The following is a 24,084-nucleotide window of genomic DNA, read 5'->3' as shown; positions in this document are numbered from 1 at the left end:
AGCATTTTAAATAGTTCAGGTACATTTCAAGTAGAACCCCAGCAGTATGGCTGCAAGGCTACCTCAACAAGCCCTTTCCCACCTCAGGTGACAGTCTAGGCCCAGCTGGCAGTGGACCGTGGGCCAGATCTGGCCCGTATGAGGGCCATGTCCCAGCCGGATCCGGGCCAGACCAGCCCCACAGTCCTGTGCCGTGCGGGCAGCCATGGTCAGCAGTAGTTTGGGAGGCACAGTCTGTGTGCTGTAATCAGCAGGCGAAGCACAGCTGGTGAAGAGGAGGGCTTCAGGTAACGACAATACTACACGCACGGGGCGTCTACAGGCATCCTGTACAACAACAAAGTCTCCCACCAATATGCACACATGAGATGTTTACAACTTAAACAAACAAACAAACAGCAATAACATTAATGTATTTTTTTTGCCATAAATATTTAAATAATGGAAATGTACATAAGGAGTCGTTCCAGTTCAGGTGCGCAGTCTTGCGCAGGTGGAACGCATCAGGCAGTCTGTACGCGTCACAAGCGGCGTACTGTACATACATACGCACAGGTAAAGTCCGACTACAGGTAGTTCACGACGGCACAGGTGAGGGCAAACATCAATCCTGAGCCAGGTAAGGTAAGGTACGGGACGACTAGGGAACACTACACTCCATTCTCATCATTATCCTCTGATTCTCCTCTGAAGAGTCCGTCCTGGTTAAGCGCCGGGCCGCCCCAGCTCCTCCCCGGCTCCTCCCCAGCTCCTCCCCGGCTCCTCCCCAGATCCGCCCCAGATCCGCCCCAGCTCCTCTCAGGCCTGGTGCTGCTGCTCAGCAGGTATTTGGGTTGTGGCAGGAGATTATCTAACCTTTGATTGTACGCACACATTTAGCGATTTATATCTATAATTTATACTAGAAAAGGACATTGAACAAAATAACACTTATGGTAGAAATATTTTATACTTTAAATTGTAAATATTGATAAATATTTTTTTTTATATCTGTGAAATGCCATCTATTTTTGTATGAGCGAGATTGTCACTTTGGAGATTGTCAGATTAAACTAACAGTTATCGGTTTTGCAAAACTACTCTTATTCACCAATTATTGCAAGACATTAACCTTTCCCTCTTGTCTTCAGACGCGCGGCTCCAAACCTCCCAGGGGTTGTGTGTGGGTGTGGGTGTGTGTGTGTTGTACACAGGTAAGAAAAGGCATTGTGGCCGTGTATGATTCTGTGCGAACGGCTGAGTCTGTGGACAGCGACTGTAGCTGTGTGGAGATGGTGCGTTCCCCCTCCACCGGCGTGATGCGAGGGAACGCACCCGGCGGGCGCTTCAGTCTCTGCCCTCCTCCTCCTTCTGGCTCCACAGGAAGGAGAACCACCCACGCAGGCCCTGGCGATGGAGCCCGCACACACCCGCACGCTTCTGCTCCTGCACACACAGAGGGAAGGATGGGGTCAGAGAAGAGGTCGAGGTAGGAGGAGAGAGGGAGGATGGGGTCGTCAGAGAAGAGGTCGAGGTAGGGGGAGGGAGAGAGGGAGGGAGGGGGGGAGAGAGAGGGAGGGGGGGAGAGAGAGAGGGATGGGGTCGTCAGAGAAGAGGTCGAGGTAGGGGGGGGAGAGAGGGAGGGGGGGAGAGAGAGAGGGATGGGGTCGTCAGAGAAGAGGTTGAGGTAGGGGGAGAGAGAGAGGGATGGGGTCGTCAGAGAAGAGGTTGAGGTAGGGGGAGACAGAGAGGGAGGGGGGGAGAGAGAGGGAGGGGGGGAGAGAGAGGGAGGGAGGGAGGGAAAGAGAAGGAGACCAGACAGAAAGGGGTGGAGATATAGTTGTGTGCTGGGGAGAGGAGCATTTTCATATCACAATAACAGAACTGAAAAAGGAAGTGGTTGCAACCTAACGGCTGTGCTGTTGTTCTGTACTTGTTTTAAGAACACTCAGGACCTCCTCACTGTTCCATGACCTGTGACTGTTCTAACCTACTTCCTGTTTACCTCGGGCTGTCTCGTGCACGTGCCTCATCTGCCCACAGCTATTTGTTTCCCTCAACACGCCTCTTCATGGCCTACAACACACACACATTCACATACACACCATCATGTAAACCCTTACACTGTTCACAACACCCTTGTACACACACATTCACACACACACCATCATTTAAACTCACATGTAATCCCCTTGCACACACATATTCACATACACACCACAATCATTTAAACTCACTTTTCAGAATCCCCTTGCGCACACACACACACACACACACACACACTTTCACCTACATACTGTACCACCATCATCAAAACCTCACTCTGCTTACCCTTCTGCCCGCCCACACACACTTTCCCTCAACATGCCTTCCCTGACACATCTTCATAGCCTACATCACACACACATCACCATGCAAACCTGTTCAGAACCCCCCCTTGTCGACTCACACACACACTTTCACCGCCACAACACTATTATTGAAACACACTCTGCTGAAGCGCCTGCCCACACACACTTTCACACGTACACCACCGTTTCAGCACGCACGCACACACACTCTGATCACAGCATCTTGTCCTGTGACTGCAGTGCACACATTTAGAATTTAGAAACAAGGCACCACTGTGTACACTCTCGCTCTATGACCCTGCCCACACACACACACACACACACACACACACACACACACACTGCTCACCCCTCGGTCCAGCCAGGTGTCGAACTCGTCGCTCATGCGGCGGAGCTGGCGTCCGTAGCGCTTGGCGGCCCAGAGAGCGGCGGGCGCCGACTGGGATCTCCCGCGGAACGGAGCGCCGTCGCCCGTCCCCTCCTCCGAGGCCCCGCCCCCCTCCGCAGGCTCCGCCTCCTCACAGCGGCTGATGGTGTACACCTGAGACTCGGAGTACAGCCGCACGCGACCGCCACCTGCAGACGCAGCAGAGGACAACACACCGCAGGGTGAGGATGAGAACGCAGTAGAACACACACAGTAGAACACACCGCAGGGTGAGGATGAGAACGCAGTAGAACACACACAGTAGAACACACACAGTAGAACACACAGCAGGGTGAGGATGAGAACGCAGTAGAACACACAGCAGGGTAAGGATGAGAACACAGTAGAACAATGAGAACACACAGCAGGGTAGGGATGAGAACACAGTAGAACACACACAGTAGAACACACAGGAGGGTAAGGATGAGAACACAGTAGAACACACACAGTAGAACACACAGCAGGGTGAGGATGAGAAGGCAGTAGAACAATGAGGACACACCGCAGGGTGAGGATGAGAACGCAGTAGAACACACAGCAGGGTAAGGATGAGAACACAGTAGAACAATGAGAACACACAGCAGGGTAGGGATGAGAACACAGTAGAACACACACAGTAGAACACACCGCAGGGTGAGGATGAGAACGCAGTAGAACACACACAGTAGAACACACAGCAGGGTGAGGATGAGAACGCAGTAGAACACACACGGTAGAACACACAGCAGGGTAAGGATGAGAACGCAGTAGAACAATGAGAACACACAGCAGGGTAGGGATGAGAACAGAGTAGAACACACACAGTAGAACACACAGCAGGGTGAGGATGAGAACACAGTAGAACACACCGCAGGGTGAGGATGAGAACACAGTAGAACACACACAGCAGGGTGAGGATGAGAACGCAGTAGAACACACACAGTAGAACACACAGCAGGGTAAGGATGAGAACACAGTAGAACACACACAGTAGAACACACAGCAGGGTAAGGATGAGAACACAGTAGAACACACACAGTAGAACACACAGCAGGGTAAGGATGAGAATGCAGTAGAACACACAGCAGGGTAAGGATGAGAACACAGTAGAACAATGAGAACACACAGCAGGGTAGGGATGAGAACACAGTAGAACACACACAGTAGAACACACAGGAGGGTAAGGATGAGAACACAGTAGAACACACAGCAGGGTAAGGATGAGAACACAGTAGAACAATGAGGACACACCGCAGGGTAGGGATGAGAACACAGTAGAACACACACAGTAGAACACACAGGAGGGTAAGGATGAGAACACAGTAGAACACACAGCAGTGTAAGGATGAGAACACAGTAGAACAGACAGCAGTGTAAGGATGAGAACACAGTAGAACACAGTAGAACAATGAGAACACACAGCAGGGTAGGGATGAGAACACAGTAGAACACACAGCAGGGTAAAGATGAGAACACAGTAGAACACGCAGGGTAAGGATGAGAACACAGTAGAACACACAGCAGGGTAAAGATGAGAACACAGTAGAACACGCAGGGTAAGGATGAGAACACAGTAGAACACACAGCAGGGTAAAGATGAGAACACAGTAGAACACACAGCAGTGTAAGGATGAGAACACAGTAGAACACACAGGAGGGTAAGGATGAGAAGGCAGCCAGGGCACAGGAGATTATGGACAACATCAAGTCATGAATGATGCCTCACACTGAGGAGTGTTGTTTACGCCTACTTCACCTCCTGAGGTTAATCGGGGCCCAGCAGCGAAAGTGCATGGGCATCTGAAGTGTTTATACCTATTCTTATTATTCTGTATAATTTACATACCAATACAGAGCTGTCCACGCTGTTACAGTATCTGATCATCTCACCTGATTTTATGGTGTTTGGTTGACGGTCTTGAGGGAAATTCAGATCTGTTTCTTCCTCGGTGTGTGTGTCTGCAGGAAGTGTTCTCTCATCCAGATCCGCCGGGTCGGTGCTCGGGTCGGGGCTGGAGCCGGTGTGGTTTTCCATGGCGGAACCTTGCGGAGACAGGTCAGATGATTGAACAGACAGAAATGATCATGGGGCTAATGCTTGGCATAATAACGGGAAGTTTGAAACGGTGACGTTACTACCAACACAAACGAAATAGCATATGTATAGAACTTGTGCAATTTTCAACAACAGCCATTCAACCAAAATAAGTAACGTTGTGTTATTTTCAATTATGGACACTGTACATTCAAAAGCCATGCAGCCGCTAGTCAATAGGGGCTAGCTTCGTACTGGCTATCGCTAGTTCGCTTCAACCAACATACCTCTTGTGTCCGGATAAAATCCTGGACAATAGACTGAAGTGGTCGAAACCTCAGGTTGTTGAGTCAGCGTTGTTCAACTTCCTCTCTTCTTGTCTACCTTAAATTATCGAGAGTCGAGATCGATATTGATTGCCTCATGGTAATTGACACACCCAGCAATCAACAACAATAGTAGCGACGACAGCTAATTGCTTTAACTCTCATTTTGGATTAAATAAACCCACTAGACACTCATGGTTACGTCCTGAGTTGGTCCTTGCAAGAAACATCGACTTTAAATGATTGTCTTCGCAATAAAATCGATTCTCAGTGCTAATTCGCACAATCAAACGTCCTGGCACCACGAGCTACCGCAAATATGAGCTCATGCCAGCCTTGGTATTGTTGTTGTCTATCGTTGCTCAGTACATCGACAACACCGTTGCACCTTCTTAGCCAATCAGGTGAGACAGGAGCCGCGCAGGCAGCCAATAAGCGCGCCCGATTGGCCTGTTTTCAGCCGCTCTCTCATCTCAACGTCACTGTTGCGATAGGGTTCTCGAGCCCGTGCGGTCTCGTGACTTGTTTACTCTGCGCTCAGGCGCGCGCTGAAGCCAGCCTGTCTATGAAAGTGCGCGTGGAGGGCACCATTTTCCCACACGGCGTGAGAATTTCTTGCGGTTTAGATATTTAGCATTCTACACACTCTGGAAATAAGATATTTTTTTCTCCCAGTGTATTGACAACAGTGGTGCGTTATTTATTTTTTTCAACCACAGCCATATAAAATGAGAATGCTGCAGGCTAAACTAATTAATGTATTTTAATTCCTCTATTATTTATGCTTCATTATAGAGACTCAGTCGTAGCCTTCTGATAAATTGAATCCACTAGAGGAATTATTAAATCGTTCTCCTCTTGAAGCACTGCAGGTCGAGGTTATTTCGAGGAATTACTTAATTTATACAGTGCATGTCTTTTAATTTCCCGTAGATGGCGATCGACACCCACTAACATTCATCGTAAGCACTGCGTGCTTAAAATGTTTTGGGGTCACAGTCAGAATTTTCTGGTGCTTTGAAGATGCGTCGATTTTGAATCAGTAAAATTCTGCTCAATTATACTTTGGATAGGCCTATATTATTAGTCTAATTGAGAATATATAAAACGTTATTTAAATGAATGAATTAAAGTAATTGACCAAATGATTAGCCTACCCAAACACTAATGTTGAAGTACCAGAATGTTCCTCCTACTGACCAGAAATCATATCAATAATTCCATCCGTAGCCTGAGGATGCAAACACACGTGTGCTGTGACAACGAGCGTAAGATAAGCAGGAGACGTGAGCAGGGGACTGGTCTGGATGAGACCCAGATGTGTGTGTGTGTGTGTGTGTGTGTGTGTGTGTGTGTGTGTGTGTGGGGGGGGGGGTCTGGATGAGACCCAGGTGTGTGTGTGTGTGTGTGTGTGTGTGTGTGTGTGTGTGTGTGTGTGTGTGGTCTGGATGAGACGTGAGCAGGGGACTGGTCTGGATGAGACCCAGATGTGTGTGTGTGTGTGTGTGTGTGTGTGTGTGTGTGTGTGTGTGTGTGTGGTCTGGATGAGACATGAGCAGGGGACTGGTCTGGATGAGACCGAGGTGTGTGTGTGTGTGTGTGTGTGTGTGTGTGTGTGTGTGTGTGTATGAGGCGTGAGCAGGGGACTGGTCTGGAGGAGACCCAGATGTGTCTCCAAGTGCCTTCATAGATCACAGAGGCTACAGCAGCCATTAGCTGGCCAGAAAGTGCAGAGAGCAGAACAGCCCCCTGGAGTGAGCTTCAGATCACTGGGTAGGAATTGTGTGTGTGTGTGTGTGTGTGTGTGGAGAGAGAGAGAGAGAGAGGTGTGTGTATGTGTGTGTGTGAGAGAGAGTGGTGTGTGTGTGTGTGTGTGTGTATGCGAGTGTGTGAGAGAGAGAAAGAGGGAGAGAGAGATGGGAGGTTATCGACATGGTGTTTTGCAGATGTGGGCAACTCTAGTCTTTGAGTCCTCTTTTTCCCTCTTGCACAATGAGAAGGCCTGCTGCTTATTGAACCTCTTAATTGGGCCGTAAATTCAGTCAGCTGTTTTTCTTGCGTTCCAGCACATAATTCCTGATTCCAAGGGCTCCAACCCGTAGCTTTACGGCTCCAACCCGTAGCTTTACGGCTCCTTCGTGGCCTGACTGACGATCGTTTTTGTCGTTTGTTATGACCCTGAGCGGCTGACGGCCATGATGTGGTGCTGACAGGCGTTAGCACCCTGTGGTCAGGCCTTTGATCAACGACCCTTTCATGAAGTACCGACACGCTCGTTAGCAATCTGAGATGATCGCAGTTAACTGCTGGACGATTCCGTCCCAGTTCTGACCCAGCTCTGCATCAGAGCACATCCAGACTCGTGTCAAAGTCAGTTTGATCTATTCGGTAGGTGTTTGAGAGCTCCTTGCAGACTGTTGTCAGCATGTTGGTTTGACAGGCGTAGCAGGCTGTTGTCAGCATGTTGTTGGTTTGACAGGCGTAGCTGCGGTCTGCTCTAGAGGCCTCAGCAGGAGACTGAAGCGAGCGAGTCATGATTTGGGTTAATCGTCCTCATCAGGCTCACTCCTGCGGACTTCATCATCATCTGCATACAGAAGCCTTCAATTCAACACACACAGCACCATGCCACACACACACAGCACCATGGTCTTCACTCTTGGTGAAGAGATCCCTGTGCCCAGGTTTCAGTGTCCTGATCACTGTTTAGTTGCAAGTGATGAAGGTGCTGTAGGTTGGATTGCGTGTGATGAGAAAGCAACTCATTAACTGAAACAAATAGCTCAAATACAGACCCGATCGATCATGGCTGCACCATGATAGAAATAGGTTCAAGTAGAGACCCGATCCATCATGGCTACACCATGATAGAAATAGGTTCAAGTAGAGAGCCGAAGGATCATTCCTGCAAACAGAATCATAAAAAAACACATAGTAATTTCACATTGCTGTCAGTACACACACACACACACACACACACACACATGCACACACATACCTGCCATTGCTGCGTTGTGGCCTGCAGGCATACATGCAGCCATCAGAAAAGCCAGCTCAGCACATCCAGAGCTCTTGCAGTGTCTCATCAGACTGCTTCAGCCGTCGGTTTAATACAGGCTTGATGATGTCTGTAAGGCCTTTTGTTTTAAAGATAATAAAAATGTCAAGTCTGTTAATATGTCAACATCCGTATGTCCATCACACACACCTAAACCCGACACCTGTCAATCACACACACCTAAACCCAACACCATACAGTATGTCCATCGTACACCTAAACCTAACACCTGTCAATCACACGCACCTAAACCCAACACCATATGTCCATCACACGCACCTAAACCCAACACCTGTCAATCACACGCACCTAAACCCAACACCTGTCAATCACACACACCTAAACCCAACACCCATATGTCCATCATACACCTAAACCCAACACCTGTCCATCATACACCTAAACCCAACACCTGTCCATCACACACACCTAAACCCAACACCTGTCAATCACACGCACCTAAACCCAAAACCTGTCAATCACACGCACCTAAACCCAACACCTGTCAATCACACGCACCTAAACCCAAAACCTGTCAATCACACGCACCTAAACCCAACACCTGTCAATCACACGCACCTAAACCCAACACCTGTCAATCACACACACCTAAACCCAACACCTGTCAATCACACGCACCTAAACCCAACACCTGTCAATCACACGCACCTAAACCCAACACCCATATGTCCATCATACACCTAAACCCAACACCTGTCCATCATACACACCTAAACCCAACACCTGTCAATCACACGCACCTAAACCCAACACCTGTCAATCACACACACCTAAACCCAACACCTGTCCATCATACACCTAAACCCAACACCTGTCCATCATACACCTAAACCCAACACCTGTCAATCACACGCACCTAAACCCAACACCTGTCAATCACACACACCTAAACCCAACACCTGTCCATCATACACCTAAACCCAACACCTGTCAATCACACACACCTAAACCCAACACTTGTCAATCACACACACCTAAACCCAACACCTGTCAATCACACACACCTAAACCCAACACCCGTATGTCCATCATACACCTCTAGAGAACTCAAAAGCCTAATAGAATCCCCTAACAGGAAGCACCAGTTAACACAGAGCCATTTTAACCCACTCCAATACCCTACGATCAGCTCCAATATCCTACGATCAGCTCCAATAGCCTACAAACGCTACGATCAGCTCCAATACCACACACCCTACGATCAGCTCCAATACCCTACATGTACACACACTACGGTCAGCTCCAGTACCCTACACACACTACGGTCATCTCCAATACTCTACACACACTACGGTCAGCTCCAATACCCTACACACACTATGGTCAGCTCCAATACCCTACATGTACACACACTATGGTCAGCTCCAATACCCTACATGTACACACACTACGGTCATCTCCAATAGCCTACACATACTACGGTCATCTCCAATACCCTACACAGAGAGATGTCTCTACCTGAGGAGTGGTAATGAGTCGTCCTTCTGCGGTTGCTCAATAAAAGGGTTGAGATTTGCACATTAGAACCCAATCATGCCTCATCAGCTGTATTTAAAAGTCTGCCTCGAGCTGTAACGCAGCCTCTCTGGACAAACCTGAAAACAAGAACACAAGCCTCAAGTGTTATGCTGATGAGAGAGGATCTACAAATCTACAGACTCATGATCTACAAAACAAATAAATGTTTTTATATATCATATAATCATCAATAACACACAATATGTACATAAAGGAACACTTCAGGGACTGATCAGATAGGTCCAGCTGGCTCAGTTTGATCTTACTCTCAGACCCAGCCACCACCAGCAAACTTCAGGACAACATTGCTCTTGCAACAGCAGAGCCTCCTCAGTGTTTCACAGTTATCTATAAATAGTAATTGTTCACAGTGTTATCCAAACTCATGTGTTTATATTTAAATCTTACAGAGTTGTTGTGTATGATTTGGGGTGTTTTGTATTATCCTGTTCACTTTCTCTCACCTGTAGTTCCATATACGATGAGCAGTTGGGACGACGCAGAGGGCACCTGGGCGGCAGATCGAGATATTGCTTCACCGTGACGAAGAGGGTTTAAGTCCTGACAGGACCTCTCTCGCCTGTTTCAGACATTCGCCTCTAGAGGGTGCTATTGTTCCATTAACGTAATTGCCTTTCTCCTTCCACTCTTTGGCCCCAAAACAGCATACCCTGAGCCAACTCCTAAAGACTCTCACGCTGGTGGACATTACTGGGCATTAACCCCTAGCACAGCTGCCGCTGCTCCCCACTCTTGGCCAGTTATAGCCAGTCTGCTTCGCTCGCTCTACTTCTATACGATCCAGAGCAGAGTGGAACTGAAGCCTGCCGGACTCCTCAGAAACTCCCTACAGCGCACTTGTATGAACATACGTCACTTTTAAGGTGTGATGTCCAATGTCATGTGCTTGTCATTGGCTAGAATGTGCATGGGGAGTTGAATCTTCCGAAGGGGGTGAGTGGTGGTGGGGGGAGGGGGGAGTGGTGGGGGTGAGTGTGTGTGGGGGGGGGGGGGGGGGTGAGTGGTGGTGGTGAGTGTGGTGGTGGTGAGTGTGGTGGGGGTGAGTGTGGGGGTGAGTAGGGTGGGGGTGAGTGGTGGGGGTGAGTGGTGGTGAGTAGGGTGGGGGTGAGTGGTGAGGGTGAGTGGTGGGGGTGAGTGTGGTGGGGGTGAGTGGTGGTGAGTAGGGTGGGGGTGAGTGGTGAGGGTGAGTGGTGGGGGTGAGTGGTGGGGGTGAGTGTGGTGGGGGAGTGGTGGTGGTGAGTGTGGTGGGGGTGAGTGTGGTGGGGGTGAGTGTGGTGGGGGTGAGTGGTGGTGAGTAGGGTGGGGGTGAGTGGTGAGGGTGAGTGGTGGGGGTGAGTGTGGTGGGGGTGAGTGTGGGGGTGAGTGGTGGGGTTTAGTAGTAGGGGTTAGTAGGGGGGATGAGTGGTGGGGGTGAGTGTGGTGGGGGTGAGTGGTGGGGGTGAGTGCTCACAGAGTCGGGCCCTTTGTGCTCGGAGCATAACGAGGCGGGGGGGGTTAGTGTGGTGGGGGTGAGTGGTCACTGGAGTCGGGCCCTTTGTGCTCTGAGCATAACGAGGAGACGCAGAGCGGCTAAGCCCTCATGTGCTCGGCTCCAAATGACTTGGTTGTGCACCAAGCTGCAGTAATCAAGCGCGGTGCCAGCTCGCTGTCGCTCGGAGGTTATCACGCCGGCACTTCTCTCCTCTCCTCCTCTGCTCGCTGGTGTGGGGAGTTCTCCAGTTAAGCCCTGCGTAAGCCTCCTGAGGCCCTGGGATCAATATGGTGGGGCGTTACTCGCCTGTAAGAACCATGCGCTCCACTAATGTGTGTGTTTGCTAGCCTGTGTGTTGATGCTGAATGCATGCAAACACTTTAATTAAGGCCCTGTTAAAAGGCATCATGACGACACATTTAAACGTTAAATCTCTTTATTATTTATTTGCATCCGTTATTTCACCAGGGCCGTCGCATGGAGACAGAATCTCTTATCAACGGAGCCCAGGCCAAGAGAAGCAGCCCCAGAGGCGTGCACCGAGGAGGGGCCGATAAAGAGACGAGTGCAAAAACCTATTTTAGTAGACGTTTAGTACTGGAAAAGACATCAATTGTTTAAATCGACTATTTTAGGAAGCCTTTACTGGAGTACTGGAGAAAGGGTTTAAATGAGTTATTTTTGGAAATGTTTAGTACTGGGGTTTGGGTTTAAACAAGCTATTTTAGGAGATGTTTAAAACTGGGGAAAGGGTTGAAATATGCTATTTTTAGAAACGTTTAGTACTGGGGAATGGGTTTAAATGGTTAAAGGTTTTACGAGATGTTTAGTACTGGGAAAGACATATGGGAAAGACATAAATGGGTTTAAATAGGCTGATTGGCACTCATATCAGCACCAATGTCTAACTGACATTTGCCAACACTTCCAATGTGGCACCTCTATTGTTATTTAAATGAATGCAGCTTCATTAGACAGCACGGTGTCGGCAAGCCACTTCATTTAATCTCTGACGTGTAAACATGTGTAGCCTACTGAAGGTTGTTAAGTCACATGCATGTTCTATAATTACATAGTTATATATCCCTAATGCATGTGTGTAGTTACATACAATACATACATAGCTGACAGAAACCCATAGGTTAACACGTATTATGGTGCTGATGAATAATAGGAATATAGACAAGGCTGATTGGTTGTAGCTGTTTCTCCATAGCCTGCCCCCACCCTACCGTGGCCATGCTTTTGAGCCGTCCTAATAGCACCACCCTACCGTGGCCATGCTTTTGAGCCCTCCTATAGCACCACCCTACCGTGGCCATGCTTTTGAGCCCTCCTATAGCACCACCCTACCGTGGCCATGCTTTTGAGCCCTCCTATAGCACCACCCTACCGTGGCCATGCTTTTGAGCCCTCCTATAGCACCACCCTACCGTGGCCATGCTTTTGAGCCGTTGTAATGACGCTACTATAGCACCACCCTACCTTGGCCATGCTTTTGAGCCGTTGTAATGACGCTACTATAGCACCACCCTACCTTGGCCATGCTTTTAGCCGTCGTAATGATGAAGTTGCGGTGGTCAGGTAGGTGATGTAGGTTTTTGTAGGTGATGTAGGTGATGTAGGTGGTGTAGGTGATGTAGGTGGTGTAGGTGGTGTAGGTGATGTAGGTGGTCATGACGGTTTTTTTTTTCTTCTTCAATGAATTTCCATCAGCGATTCTGGGCACTGAAAGATCAGGCTACAGGAAACTTGGTGGGCACGTAGCCCCCCAAGGATGCCATGCGGAATTTTTGATAATTCTGTGAATATCTTGAGAACCGTAGGGCCTAGGTCTAGGATATCTAAATTATTTTAGTGTGTTGGTCTCCAGGGGCCAGCACATCCCATATCCACTCATGAGGTATAGCGCCACCTAGTTGAAAATGGGAAGGCAAAAATGAGGCGTTGTAGTAAGCTCAAAATTGTGCTGCTCTGTGGTACATCTAGTTTTCTATGTGAGATTGATCCCCTTGTGGTGTTTGTGCTTGTGTGTGTGTTTGTGTGTGTTTGTGTGTGTGTTTGTGTTTGTGTGTGTGTGTGTGTGGTATATCAGCATCATGTGTAACTATAGAATATCGGCCTCATGTGTGAGTGTGTGTGGGTGTATGTGTAGAATATTGGCCTCGTGTGTGTGTGTGTGTGTGTGTGTGTGTGTGTGTTATATCAGCCTGGTGTGTGTGTGTGTGTGTGTGTGTGTGTGTGTGTGTGTGTGTGTGTGTGTGTGTGTGGTATATCAGCATTGTGTGTATGTGTGTAGTATATCAGCATTGTGTGTACTGTATATAGAATATCGCCCTTGAGTGTGTGTGTGTGTGTGTGTATGTTATATCTCTCTTGTACGTGTGTGTGTGTTATATCTGCCTTGTGCGTGTGTGTTTGTGTGTTATATCTGCCGTGTGTGTGTGTGTGTGTGTGTGTGTGTGTCTGCCTGTGTGCGTTATGTCTGCCTTGTGTGTGTGTGCGTTATATTTGCCTTGTGTGTGTGTGTGCGTGAGTGCGTCATGTCTGCCTTGTGTGTGTGTGTGCGTGAGTGTGTTATATCTGCCTTGTGGTGTGCATGTGTGTGCATGTGTGCGTTATATTTGCTCTGTGTGTGTGTGTGTGTGTGTGTGTGTGTGTGAGTTATATTTGCCGTGTGTGTGTGTGTTATATTTGCCGTGTGTGTGTGAGTTATATTTGCCGTGTGTGTGTGAGAGTTATATTTGCCGTGTGTGTGTGTGTGTGTGTGTGTGTGTGTGCATGTGTGTGTGGTATATCAGCATCATGTGTAACTATAGAATAACGGCCTCATGTGTGAGCGTGTGTGGGTGTGTGTGTGGGCGGGTTGGAGGATAAGAGTATGATGATAAAATGGAAATGTCTCATGTGTGTGTGTTTCATGTGTTTGTCAGATGCTTGCGTCGAATGAACCACTGCTATCATGCCGCCTCTGTCATTCGACGACTAAAACAGCCATTAAAAAGATTTCCCATCTATTTAGAAGGTATTTATCCTGAGAGAATAAATGTGTGTATCCTACTATCCTTGAGCATAATCTAAGACAAAATAAATATATGAATAAAATCAAAATGTTGGATCATGGGGGACAACTGCACTGGTTTCTAATATGCTATAATGTAGGCTTGCAATGTATGGTATAAAGTAGCCTGATGTTGCACCATCAAGAAGATGACACATTGAATGAAGACTATCCAGAGCCTCATCCATAGCAGCCCACATGTGCACAGAGCTGGAATCTGGGTTGCACTTCTCACTTGATTCATCTCGCTAGTATTTCCCATATAAAATGAAAGATTTCCTAAACTAAACTTCATGACATTATCAGACATTCATGGACTTAATGTATAGAAACATGGGTGTTTTCCTCCCTATTCCAGGTCTTTACAGCAGAACCCAGTCAGAGAGAAGTAACCATGTTTACCGGTGCGTTCTCACATTTAAATCAGCTGTTACCAATGCTGTGCTGGAAGACTAAGTGAGAAATTCCTTGTTTTTGAACAAAACACTCGCCATTTGAGCGGATCATGAAGGCAGTATGGATCCCCAGGACTGATCTAAATTCAGCCTTCTACTCTCCAGTAGCCCACAGGCACGGGGAATGGATTTTACTCGCCGCGCGTTAAATATGATGGTTTTAACATGGTCCATTAAGCCGGAATTGATGCGGTTGCTGGTGGAAGCAAATTTTAAAGTGGCCAGTGGAAATGCTGTTGTTGCTAATGATAATGCTTGCTCTCTCCTGCCCTCCGCGTGTCCGTGTGTGAGAGTGGAGGGCTTGACTTGCAGAGAGCAAATTCACTGGACCTAATTGGAGATTCCATCAATTGTGTAAGACTTCACCAAATTCGAAACTATTTACAAGTTTGTATGGCTTTGGTTCGATATATTTGTCCTGAGGACAGTTATTGCCGTTCGATCCGAATCTGAGGGGTCTCGCGCTATGCATGGCTTATTCTCGGGCAGGTGCAGGCTCGAGTCCCTTCCCCTCCCGCCCTCGCGCTGCTGCAGTCAACACTGCTGAAAACGAAAACGGTCGTTTTTCTCGCGCTTTGCCTATGCTCTCCACCAGAGCCAATCCGCCGACAGACGGAGTGAGAGAGTAGAGCGAGAATGAGAATGAGAGAAAGGGTTCCATTTACATAGCTCCATTCTCCCACCTACTTTTCCCATCTTCCCTCGTCCTCATGGCTTCGCTGTGCTGATGCTGATGCCAGAGCATCGTTAGCGTCTTTCACTCACTCTCGCAGTGCACACGCGCCTTCGGATCAGCTATCCCGCTGTCTCCTCTCGCTCACAGAATGCGCTCGCTCAAAGATATCAACATTCTTCCAGTTCGCGGGGTAACGTGGAAACCTTATTTTTTCCGCTGCTACCACATTTGAAATTCGATATTGTTTTTATCCTGGCCGTTTGCTCGCCTAAGACACTTTTGGGAATTGTGTGGGTTACAGAATGGGCTGTGAATGACCATTCACAAGGTATGGAGCATTCTTAATCATCCATTAACGACTACCAGTTATAGCCAACAAGTAGGCCTATATTTCTTGTACCTTTCTTTCCAGATCTCGTATCTAAGAAACACGTTTTTCTGATATTTTCCTACTTGGTCGGGTTCCGTTATTTTTATGACACAGGCATTTGCCACTGGTTCATAGGGAGAGTTGTGAAATTGGGTGGCTACGTGTTCAAACGGTGTTGAAAAATAATAACGGAGTGTTTCACGGCCATCTCTTGGAGAGGAGCGACGTTCCGAGATCCTGCGCATCAACAGCAGCTTGCTCCATTGAGTAGGACTCGGTGCAGAAGAGCCACACCGCGGAGAGCATTGTGCCAAATCACACCACGGAGGAGGAATTCAGTTCTTTTGCTGTAAGTATTGACTACTTGAGTGACTTGTTTTCATTTTAAGTTATCACTTTATTCCCAGAATAGGCTGCATTCCCTGAGAGTGTCAAGAAGACTTGAATGAATTATGCAGATTATATAGTGGTGAGAGTTTGAGCCCATGTGCTTGTTGTGAGACTCATGAATCTGGTGATGAAACAAACTTCTGAATTGACGGATGGTGTGAGTAGTGCTTGGCTCACTTCCGCTCCCCACCATGTTGGGAGTTCACCTTTGCGGCTCCGCTGATCTCTGAGTAAGCCGGATTTCACCCACCTGTGTGGGCTTGAAGGTAGATAGAGGTAGATAGAGGTAGAACAGCCGCTCAATTGCCTCCCACTCACGCAGATATTCACTCACTCACACAGATACTCACTCACTCACGCAGATATTCACTCACTCACACAGATACTCACTCACTCACTCACTCAGATACTCACTCACACAGATACTCACTCATTCACTCACTCACTCACTCATGCAGATACTCACTCACTCACTCAGATACTCACTCACACAGATACTCACTCATTCACTCACTCACTCACTCACTCACTCACTCACTCACTCAGATACTCATTCACTCACTCAAATACTCACTCACTCTCTCACTCACTCACTCACTCAGATACTCACTCACTCACATAGGCTATTCACTCAGATAGGCTATTCACTCACTCAAATACTCACTTAGATGGTCACTCACTCACTCACTCACTCACTCACTCACTCACTCATGCTCACTCGTTCACTCAGCCTGATCTCCTCTCCTGATGCTGAGCTTTCCCTCTGTTGTCTGGAGCAGGAGCGGTAGTGGGAGCAAGAGCCCGGAACCACCACCACCACCCGCGGAACCCAGAAACGGCACCACCACCCCCTGCGGAACCCAGAGACAGCACCAGCACCACCCCCTGCGGAGAGGAACACCACCATGACCTGCTGAGAACTCCACTCAAACCACATCACACGCTACAGCACCCCGCCACGTCACTCCACCAGCAGGGAGCTCCAAGCAGGTAGTGTGGAGGTGTGTGTGTGTGTGTGTGTGTGTGTGTGTGTGTTTGAGAGTGAGAGAGAGAGAGAGAGTGAGAGAAGGGCTATTTGTGGTTGTTTATGTCTGTGTTTATGTGTGAGATAGAGGGAGAGATACATACACTACATGATGCTGTGTGTGTGTGTGTGTGTGTGTGTGTGTGTTATTCTGTGCTGGGTGCTGTGGCATGTAGGTGGTTGGAGTGCACAGAGAGCGCACTCAACACAACCTGCCCTAATTCAGCGCTCCTCTCCTCTAGTGCGCGCACACACACACACACACACACACACACACACACACACACTCTCACTCACTCACTCACTCTGCTGTAGTGTGTGCTGATTGCGTAAGAGCCGCGGTGTGTGTGTGTGTGTGTGAGTGGCGAGGGGGAGGCATGTTGTGTGTGTGTGTGATGGGTTGAGCTTGAAGCTTGTGCGGCCACAGGCGCCTCGCTCACTCGCTCGCTTGCGTTCTCATGGTAACCAGCCTCTCTCTCTCTCGCTCGCCGAGCTTCAGAGGAACAGCGTTCCCGTGTCGGAGCGGAATACCACCGCTGCTCCACAACGCGCTGCCGCCTTTACCTGTAGTTATACACCTGTATTACCTGCTCACCTGTATTCACACACCACACCTCCCGCTGTGTGTGCTGCCCGTCTACTGCTCTGTGTGCCACCCCATGCCCTCTGTGTGCCACCCCATGCCCACCTCTGTGTGCCACCCCATGCCCTCTGTGTGCCACCCCATGCCCAGCTCTGTAGCAGGGCACCGCAAACGACATGACAGACGATGACGTGAGGATGTGCATGGGTGCTGAGAATGGCTGAAGAGTGCCACACTTAAATGGTTTAAAATGGTTTCTATTAAACTTTAATTTGGCTAAATTTAAACTTGAGAGGCGATCTACCTCCAGCGCTGCATAAAGATGAAGATGAAGATGAAGATGAAGATGTCCTCTAGATCAATACATGCTAATGGGGCTCCCACGCCGGAGGACCAGCAGCGGTTCTGTGTTTGGAGCGGCCGCGCTGTTGTGTTGGAGACGGCTCCAGCGCGAGTGAATGAGCACGCAGACGCGCGGCAGAGGAGCCAGAACTGCCCCGAGGGCGCAGCGCAAATCTCCCACAATGCCTTGGGTGGAACACAATGGAAGGACATCTTATGCCAAAATGATTTTTAAAAAAAAACAAAAAAAAAAAATATATAGAACAACAAATGTGGATTACGTTTTTTTGTTCAAAGGATAACTTTGAACTTTAACTTTGATAGATAATAAACATTCATCCATCAATGTCTTAGAAATGGTAATGTCAACGCAGGCGTCCTTTGATTCACAGTAAGTGTTCATGGAAGTCTTGCGTTAGATTCTGTACTTTCTTCACACAAACATTCTGTTGCTTGCAAGGAAGATTCATTAGTGCCAGTTTGAATTATGTTCGAGGATATAAATGTCTTCAAACAGAACATGGAGGAATTTGCATATTTTCTTGTGTTCAGTCAGTGTGTGTGTAGGCGTGTGAGATGTCACTGTCTCCACGCAGAATTGCAATGAAAATATGCTTGTTGTGTGTGTGCGTGTGTGTGTGTGTGTGCGTGCATGTGTACGTGAGCGTGTGCGTCTGCTTCTGTGTATCAGCATCAGCTTGCCTTCCTGATTGGATTATGTGAGACAAAACAAGATTGAATTGTGAGGATTGGTGTCATAAACGACTGAATATATTCTATTTTTATAATGCCCCGACATGTCCTTACTTCCACTGCCCCGCACACCAAGCACTGTTTTATATTTAGACCTTCTTCTTCTCTCTCTCTCTCTCTCTCTCTTTCTCTCGTGTTAACACGTGTTGTGGTGTACGTCTGGCAGGCACCCCCAGGTTTGGCTGCATCTTGGGTTTTAAGCTGGAGTGACTCTGGGGTTCCAGAGAGTGTTGTTGGATGGATCATGATTGTACTGTGAAAGAGTGAGTGAGTGAGTGTTGTTGGATGGGGCATGTTTGGACTGTGCAAGAGTGAGTGTTGTTGGATGGGGCATGTTTGGACTGTGAAAGAGAGAGTGTGTTTGCGGCGTTAAAGAGTGAGTGTGTGTGTGGCGTAAAAGAGTGAGTGAACGACTGAACCAGAGAGAGAGTGAGTGACGGGAAGAGAGAAAGAGAGAGAGTGAAGGATGGAGAGAGAGAGGAAGAGAGAGAGAGGGTTAGTTATAGGAAGAGAGAGAGGGAGAAAGAGGAAAAGAGAGGGAGAATAAGGGTCAGTTAGAGGGAGAGAAAGGGGTGGAATAAGAGGATATGTGGGAGTGAGAGAGGATGAGAGTGTGTGAAGGTGTTTGTGTGTGTATGAAAGGGAGTAAAGAAATGTGTGAGGGTGTGTGTGTGTGTGTAAGCATGCGTGTGTGAAAGGGAGCGTGGGGGTAAGAGTGTTTGAGGGTTTAGAGGTTTTGTGTGAGGGTGAGACTAGGAGGAGGTTTGTGAGCGTGAGTGTGAGGGAGAGCGAGAGTGTGTGAGGGTGAGAGAGTGTGTGTGTATTAGGGGTATTAGGAGTGACAGGTTACGAAAGGACATGAGTATAGGGGGCGGGGGGGGGGGGGTGCTCCCCTCCTCTCATGAAACAGCCCTTTCCTCTCCTCGCCAGTAGGGGGCTCTCTTCCTCACACTCACTCTGTTCACACTCATTAATGAATGAATGAATGAATGAATGAATGAATTCAGCAATCCATCCATTTATTAACTTATTCATTCATGCATTCATTAAATCATCCATTCATCCGTCTATTCACACTCCCACGGTCACCCTTCATCCTGACCCAGTGCCTCTCTCATAATCTCACAGTAGTCCAGCCTGCAGCTCACTCAGTTCAGATCAGCTCATGTGCATATGCACCTAGAAACACTCACTCACTCACACATATATACATATACTCACTAGGGTTGCAAAGGGGCGGAAAATTTCCGGTAAATTTCCAGAAACTTTCTGGAAATTTCCCATGGGAAGTTAAGCTGGGGAATTTTGGAAATATTCAAAATTGGAAACTTTTATGGAATTACAGGAAATTAGGGAATTAATGGGAATTTACGGGAATTTTGTTTTTTACTAGCAGTTTACATTAGCTAGCCAAGACTGCCATGAACACTGACTTAACTCGACTTTTACAAAAATGTTTAATGAATTTATTTTAATCCTCGGTTGGCCAAAAAATGCCGATATTACATACATGTATGACCCCAAACCTCACAGATTGTGATTATTTTAAAAGTGCCAAGCTAAATCAGACCAGTAATATGACCATATGATTATTAACCATCCCATTAGAGCTTATGCAAAATGACGTTCTTCCATTTACATGAGGACAACAGTGATGACACGCCAAGAACTGGGCGACTCTGTTCGCAAACTTCCCCCAGTTTCGCACCAGTTATTCCCACATGAGATAACGTTTGCAATGACGTTTTCACCGGGAAAATTAGGTTTATATGTCTAGTAGCCTATGTTGATTGTTGTGTGCATGTAATTGACCTGTGTGCAGGGTAGAAATTCAACTGAATTTGCATTAAATCAGGTTGTTTTAACTAACATTGTGCTGAAAGATGGGTTTTTTCCAACTACATTAAGCTCTCTGTTATATACTAACTTGCCAGATACAATATTTCCAGTTTATTCCCATTAATTCCCATTTATTCCCGTTAATTCCCGTATATTCCCGTTAATTCCCATGGAAAGTTTCCAACTTTGAAAATTCCCGGAATTTTGCAACCCTAATACTCACTCACTCACTCACTCATTCAGTCACTCAGTCACTCATTCACTCACTCACCCACTCACTCACCCACTCACTCAGTCATTCAGTCATTCAGTCAGTCAGTCAGTCAGTCAGTCAGTCACTCACTCACTCACTCACTCACTCACTCACTCACAACACTCAGTCATTCAGTCACTCACACACACACACACACACACACACACACACACACACACACACACACACTCACTCACTGTAGGGGACTGGGAAGCTTGAGCGAGCTCTAACACTCTATTGTGGTTTTCACAGCTAAATTGAGCCCTTTACTGTGTGTGCGATCCAAAAGCGCAGCGTAAAATAGTGTGTGTTCGCTTTTTGATGAGCAAACAAAACTTTCCTGCTTACTCTCCTGCAGTACTGCTGAGGCAGGTCAGCCAGGGTTAGCTGCAGGTGTGTGTGTGTGTGTGTGTGTGTGTGTGTGTGTGTGTGTGTGTGTGTGTGTGTGTGTGTGTGTGTGTGTGTGTGTGTGTGTGTGAGTGTGTGAGTGAGTGTCTGTGTCTTATGTTTGTATGTGTGTGTGTGTGTGGGTGTGTGTGTGTGTGTGTATGAGTGTGTGTGTGTGCATGAGTGTGTGTGTGTGTGTGTGCTGCTGTCCTGTTTTAAAGGCACTGCCCACCTAATGCTTTCGCTGCCCTCGACAGCTTGCCTGCCTGTGCTCAGAGGCTCGCCAGGGGGAATTTGGGGAAAGACCAGGGAGTTTTACACACACACACACACACACACACACACACACACACACACACACACACACACACACACACACACCAAACAAGGCTCACTCCAGTTGACTGTGGTTCTTTTTAAAGCTTGTTTGACGTCTGTGTCAGGTCTTGAGTGGCTCTGTTGCCGTGGTTGCCGATCAGACAGACAGGATATTGAGGAGTGCCTGTCTGTACTGCTGAATGCCTAGTTCTATTGAGGAGTGCCTGTCTGTACTGCTGAAGGCCTAGTTCTATTGAGGAGTGCCTGTCTGTACTGCTGAATGCCTAGTTCTATTGAGGAGTGCCTGTCTGTACTGCTGAAGGCCTAGTTCTATTGAGGAGTGCCTGTCTGTACTGCAAAAGGCCTAGTTCTATTGAGGAGTGCCTGTCTGTACTGCTGAAGGCCTAGTTCTATTGAGGAGTGCCTGTCTGTACTGCAGAAGGCCTAGTTCTATTGAGGAGTGCCTGTCTGTACTGCTGAAGGCCTAGTTCTATTGAGGAGTGCCTGTCTGTACTGCTGAATGCCTAGTTCTATTGAGGAGTGCCTGTCTGTACTGCAGAAGGCCTCTAGTTCTATTGAGGAGTGCCTGTCTGTACTGCTGCAGCCCCAGTTTCACCGTCACGCTGTAAGAGTTTTATGACGCTTGGCTTTTTGGATTCTTATTAGAACAAATGTGTGCATCTGAAATAAGCAGGTTTTTTTCTGAGAGTGGATTAGCTGTTTATCCTCTTTCACACAGACAGAAGCGCTGAAATGGATATGACCTTGATTGGCTCTGAGTTGGCCCTGGTCTGGTTCAACTAGACTCTTCTCTTCTCCTCTCCTCTCCTCTCCTCTCCTCCCCTCTCCTCTCCTCTCCTCTCCTCTCCTCTCCTCTCCTCTCCTCTCCTCTCCTCTCCTCTCCTCTCCTCTCCTCTTCTCTTCTCTTCTCTTCTCTTCTCTTCTCTTCTCTTCTCTTCTCTTCTCTTCTCTTCTCTTCTCTTCTCTGCTCTTCTCTGCTCTTCTCTCCTCTCCCTTCCTCTCTCTTCCTCTCCTTTTCTCTCTCTCTCTCTCCCTTCTTCTCCTCACTTAGCTCTGGTTGGCCCTGGTTCAAATTCACAAACATAGCCGGCTTTCAGTCACAAAAGGGCTATAGAGAAACATTCACAAACCACATTTGCAAACAGGTTTCTGTTTGCCTTGAGTTCTGCGTGAACATATAATGTATGTGGAGCTGGCTGGACGGTGGCCATTGACATGGGATGTTTACACCAAACACACAGAAATAACTGTTCAAAGAAAACATGTTGGCCAGGAGCATTGGCCACCGTTTGAATACACCTCTGGTCTGGCTCAGCCAAAGCCTGCTCTCCTCATTTGAACCTCATTTGGAATCAGAGTCAGAATCAGCTGTACTGACCAGGTTTACATAAACAAACAAGGAGGAATCTGACTCCGGTTAACTTTGCTCTCAAAGTACAACACTCAAAGAAATATAGCATGAAGAATAAAAAAAGCAGAACAGTACGAATAGAATCAAGGGCAGTAGAATAAGCCTATTCATAATAATAAATAATTATAAACAGTGTTCACATTTGCAAATAGATAGACACTATGGATGGGAATGCAATTGTCCGGAGGGGGAATTTGGCAAGGCGCCTCCTTGTTGTCCCTATATAGGTTGCCATGGTAGTGGACACCTCAGCGAGCAATATACAATTGAGAAGAGAGCTAAGAGGGCTAAGATAGATATAGTGCAAGGCAGGTCAGTGCAATGATGATGTATTAATAACAATACTGTAACTGTAACAGGGGAGCTACACCAGACGCCACAGTGGCGCGTAACTGAGGCATTCCGTTCGCGAAGCGTATGCTGCAGCCGTTAATAATCACTATAATCAATTGACGTAGCTACACCAGACGCCACAGTGGCGCGTACATTCGGAAAAAAATAGACCAGTCTTCTAAAATGGGTTAAATTACGTGTCGCGAACGGAACACTTCAGTTATGCTCCTGGTGTGCTGTAGCTCCCCTGTTGGACTGGAGTGCACATGAGGTAGATGAGCAGGACAGGGTGATTGACTATGTTCGGTGTAAGGGTGGGTGCACACACACATACACACACACACACACAGTGCACATGATATGAAGTGATTGACTATGTTCGGTGTAAGGGTGGGTGCACACACACATACTGTACACACACACAGTGCACATGATATGAAGTGATTGACTATGTTCGGTGTAAGGGTGGGTGCACACACACACATACACACACACACACACACACACACAGTGCACATGATATGAGGTGATTGACTATGTTCGGTGTAAGGGTGTGTGCTATTTCTGAGTGTTCAACAGAGTGAAGGGGGGAAGAAGCTGTCTTTGTATCGGCTGGTTTTGGTGAACAGTGCCCTGTATCGTCTACCAGAGGGAAGGATTTAGCCCTGACTGGCACTGGTTT

General features: G+C 47.7%; 2 protein-coding genes across 3 annotated transcripts in view; one reads left to right on the top strand and one right to left on the bottom strand.

Annotated features, from left to right (window-relative positions):
- Positions 1 to 16: 16 nt before the first annotated feature.
- bada (BCL2 associated agonist of cell death a) lies at positions 17 to 5,437 on the bottom strand. Of its 2 annotated transcripts, XM_062535979.1 has the most exons (5): positions 5,059 to 5,437; positions 4,627 to 4,779; positions 2,680 to 2,906; positions 1,985 to 2,055; positions 17 to 1,425 (listed from the first exon to the last, which is right to left on the bottom strand). In XM_062535979.1, the coding sequence occupies exons 2-4, from the start codon at positions 4,769 to 4,771 to the stop codon at positions 2,023 to 2,025; spliced, it is 405 nt and encodes a 134-aa protein (XP_062391963.1). In that variant the 5' UTR covers positions 4,772 to 4,779; positions 5,059 to 5,437; the 3' UTR covers positions 17 to 1,425; positions 1,985 to 2,022. The 2 variants fall into 2 exon arrangements, with proteins under 2 accessions (XP_062391963.1, XP_062391962.1); XM_062535978.1 differs by lacking the exon at positions 1,985 to 2,055.
- An 11,567-nt stretch (positions 5,438 to 17,004) lies between these two features.
- slc8a4a (solute carrier family 8 member 4a) overlaps positions 17,005 to 24,084 on the top strand; it is a 104,292-nt gene continuing 97,212 nt past the window's right edge. The window contains exon 1 of the mRNA XM_062535532.1: positions 17,005 to 17,128. The gene's annotated coding sequence lies outside the window, so the exon portion shown is untranslated. The remainder of the gene's footprint in view (positions 17,129 to 24,084) is intronic.

Source organism: Sardina pilchardus, chromosome 5 (genome assembly GCF_963854185.1).
Source record: "Sardina pilchardus chromosome 5, fSarPil1.1, whole genome shotgun sequence".
Lineage (NCBI taxonomy): Eukaryota > Metazoa > Chordata > Actinopteri > Clupeiformes > Clupeidae > Sardina > Sardina pilchardus.
This window is presented reverse-complemented; position numbering and strand designations above follow the sequence as displayed.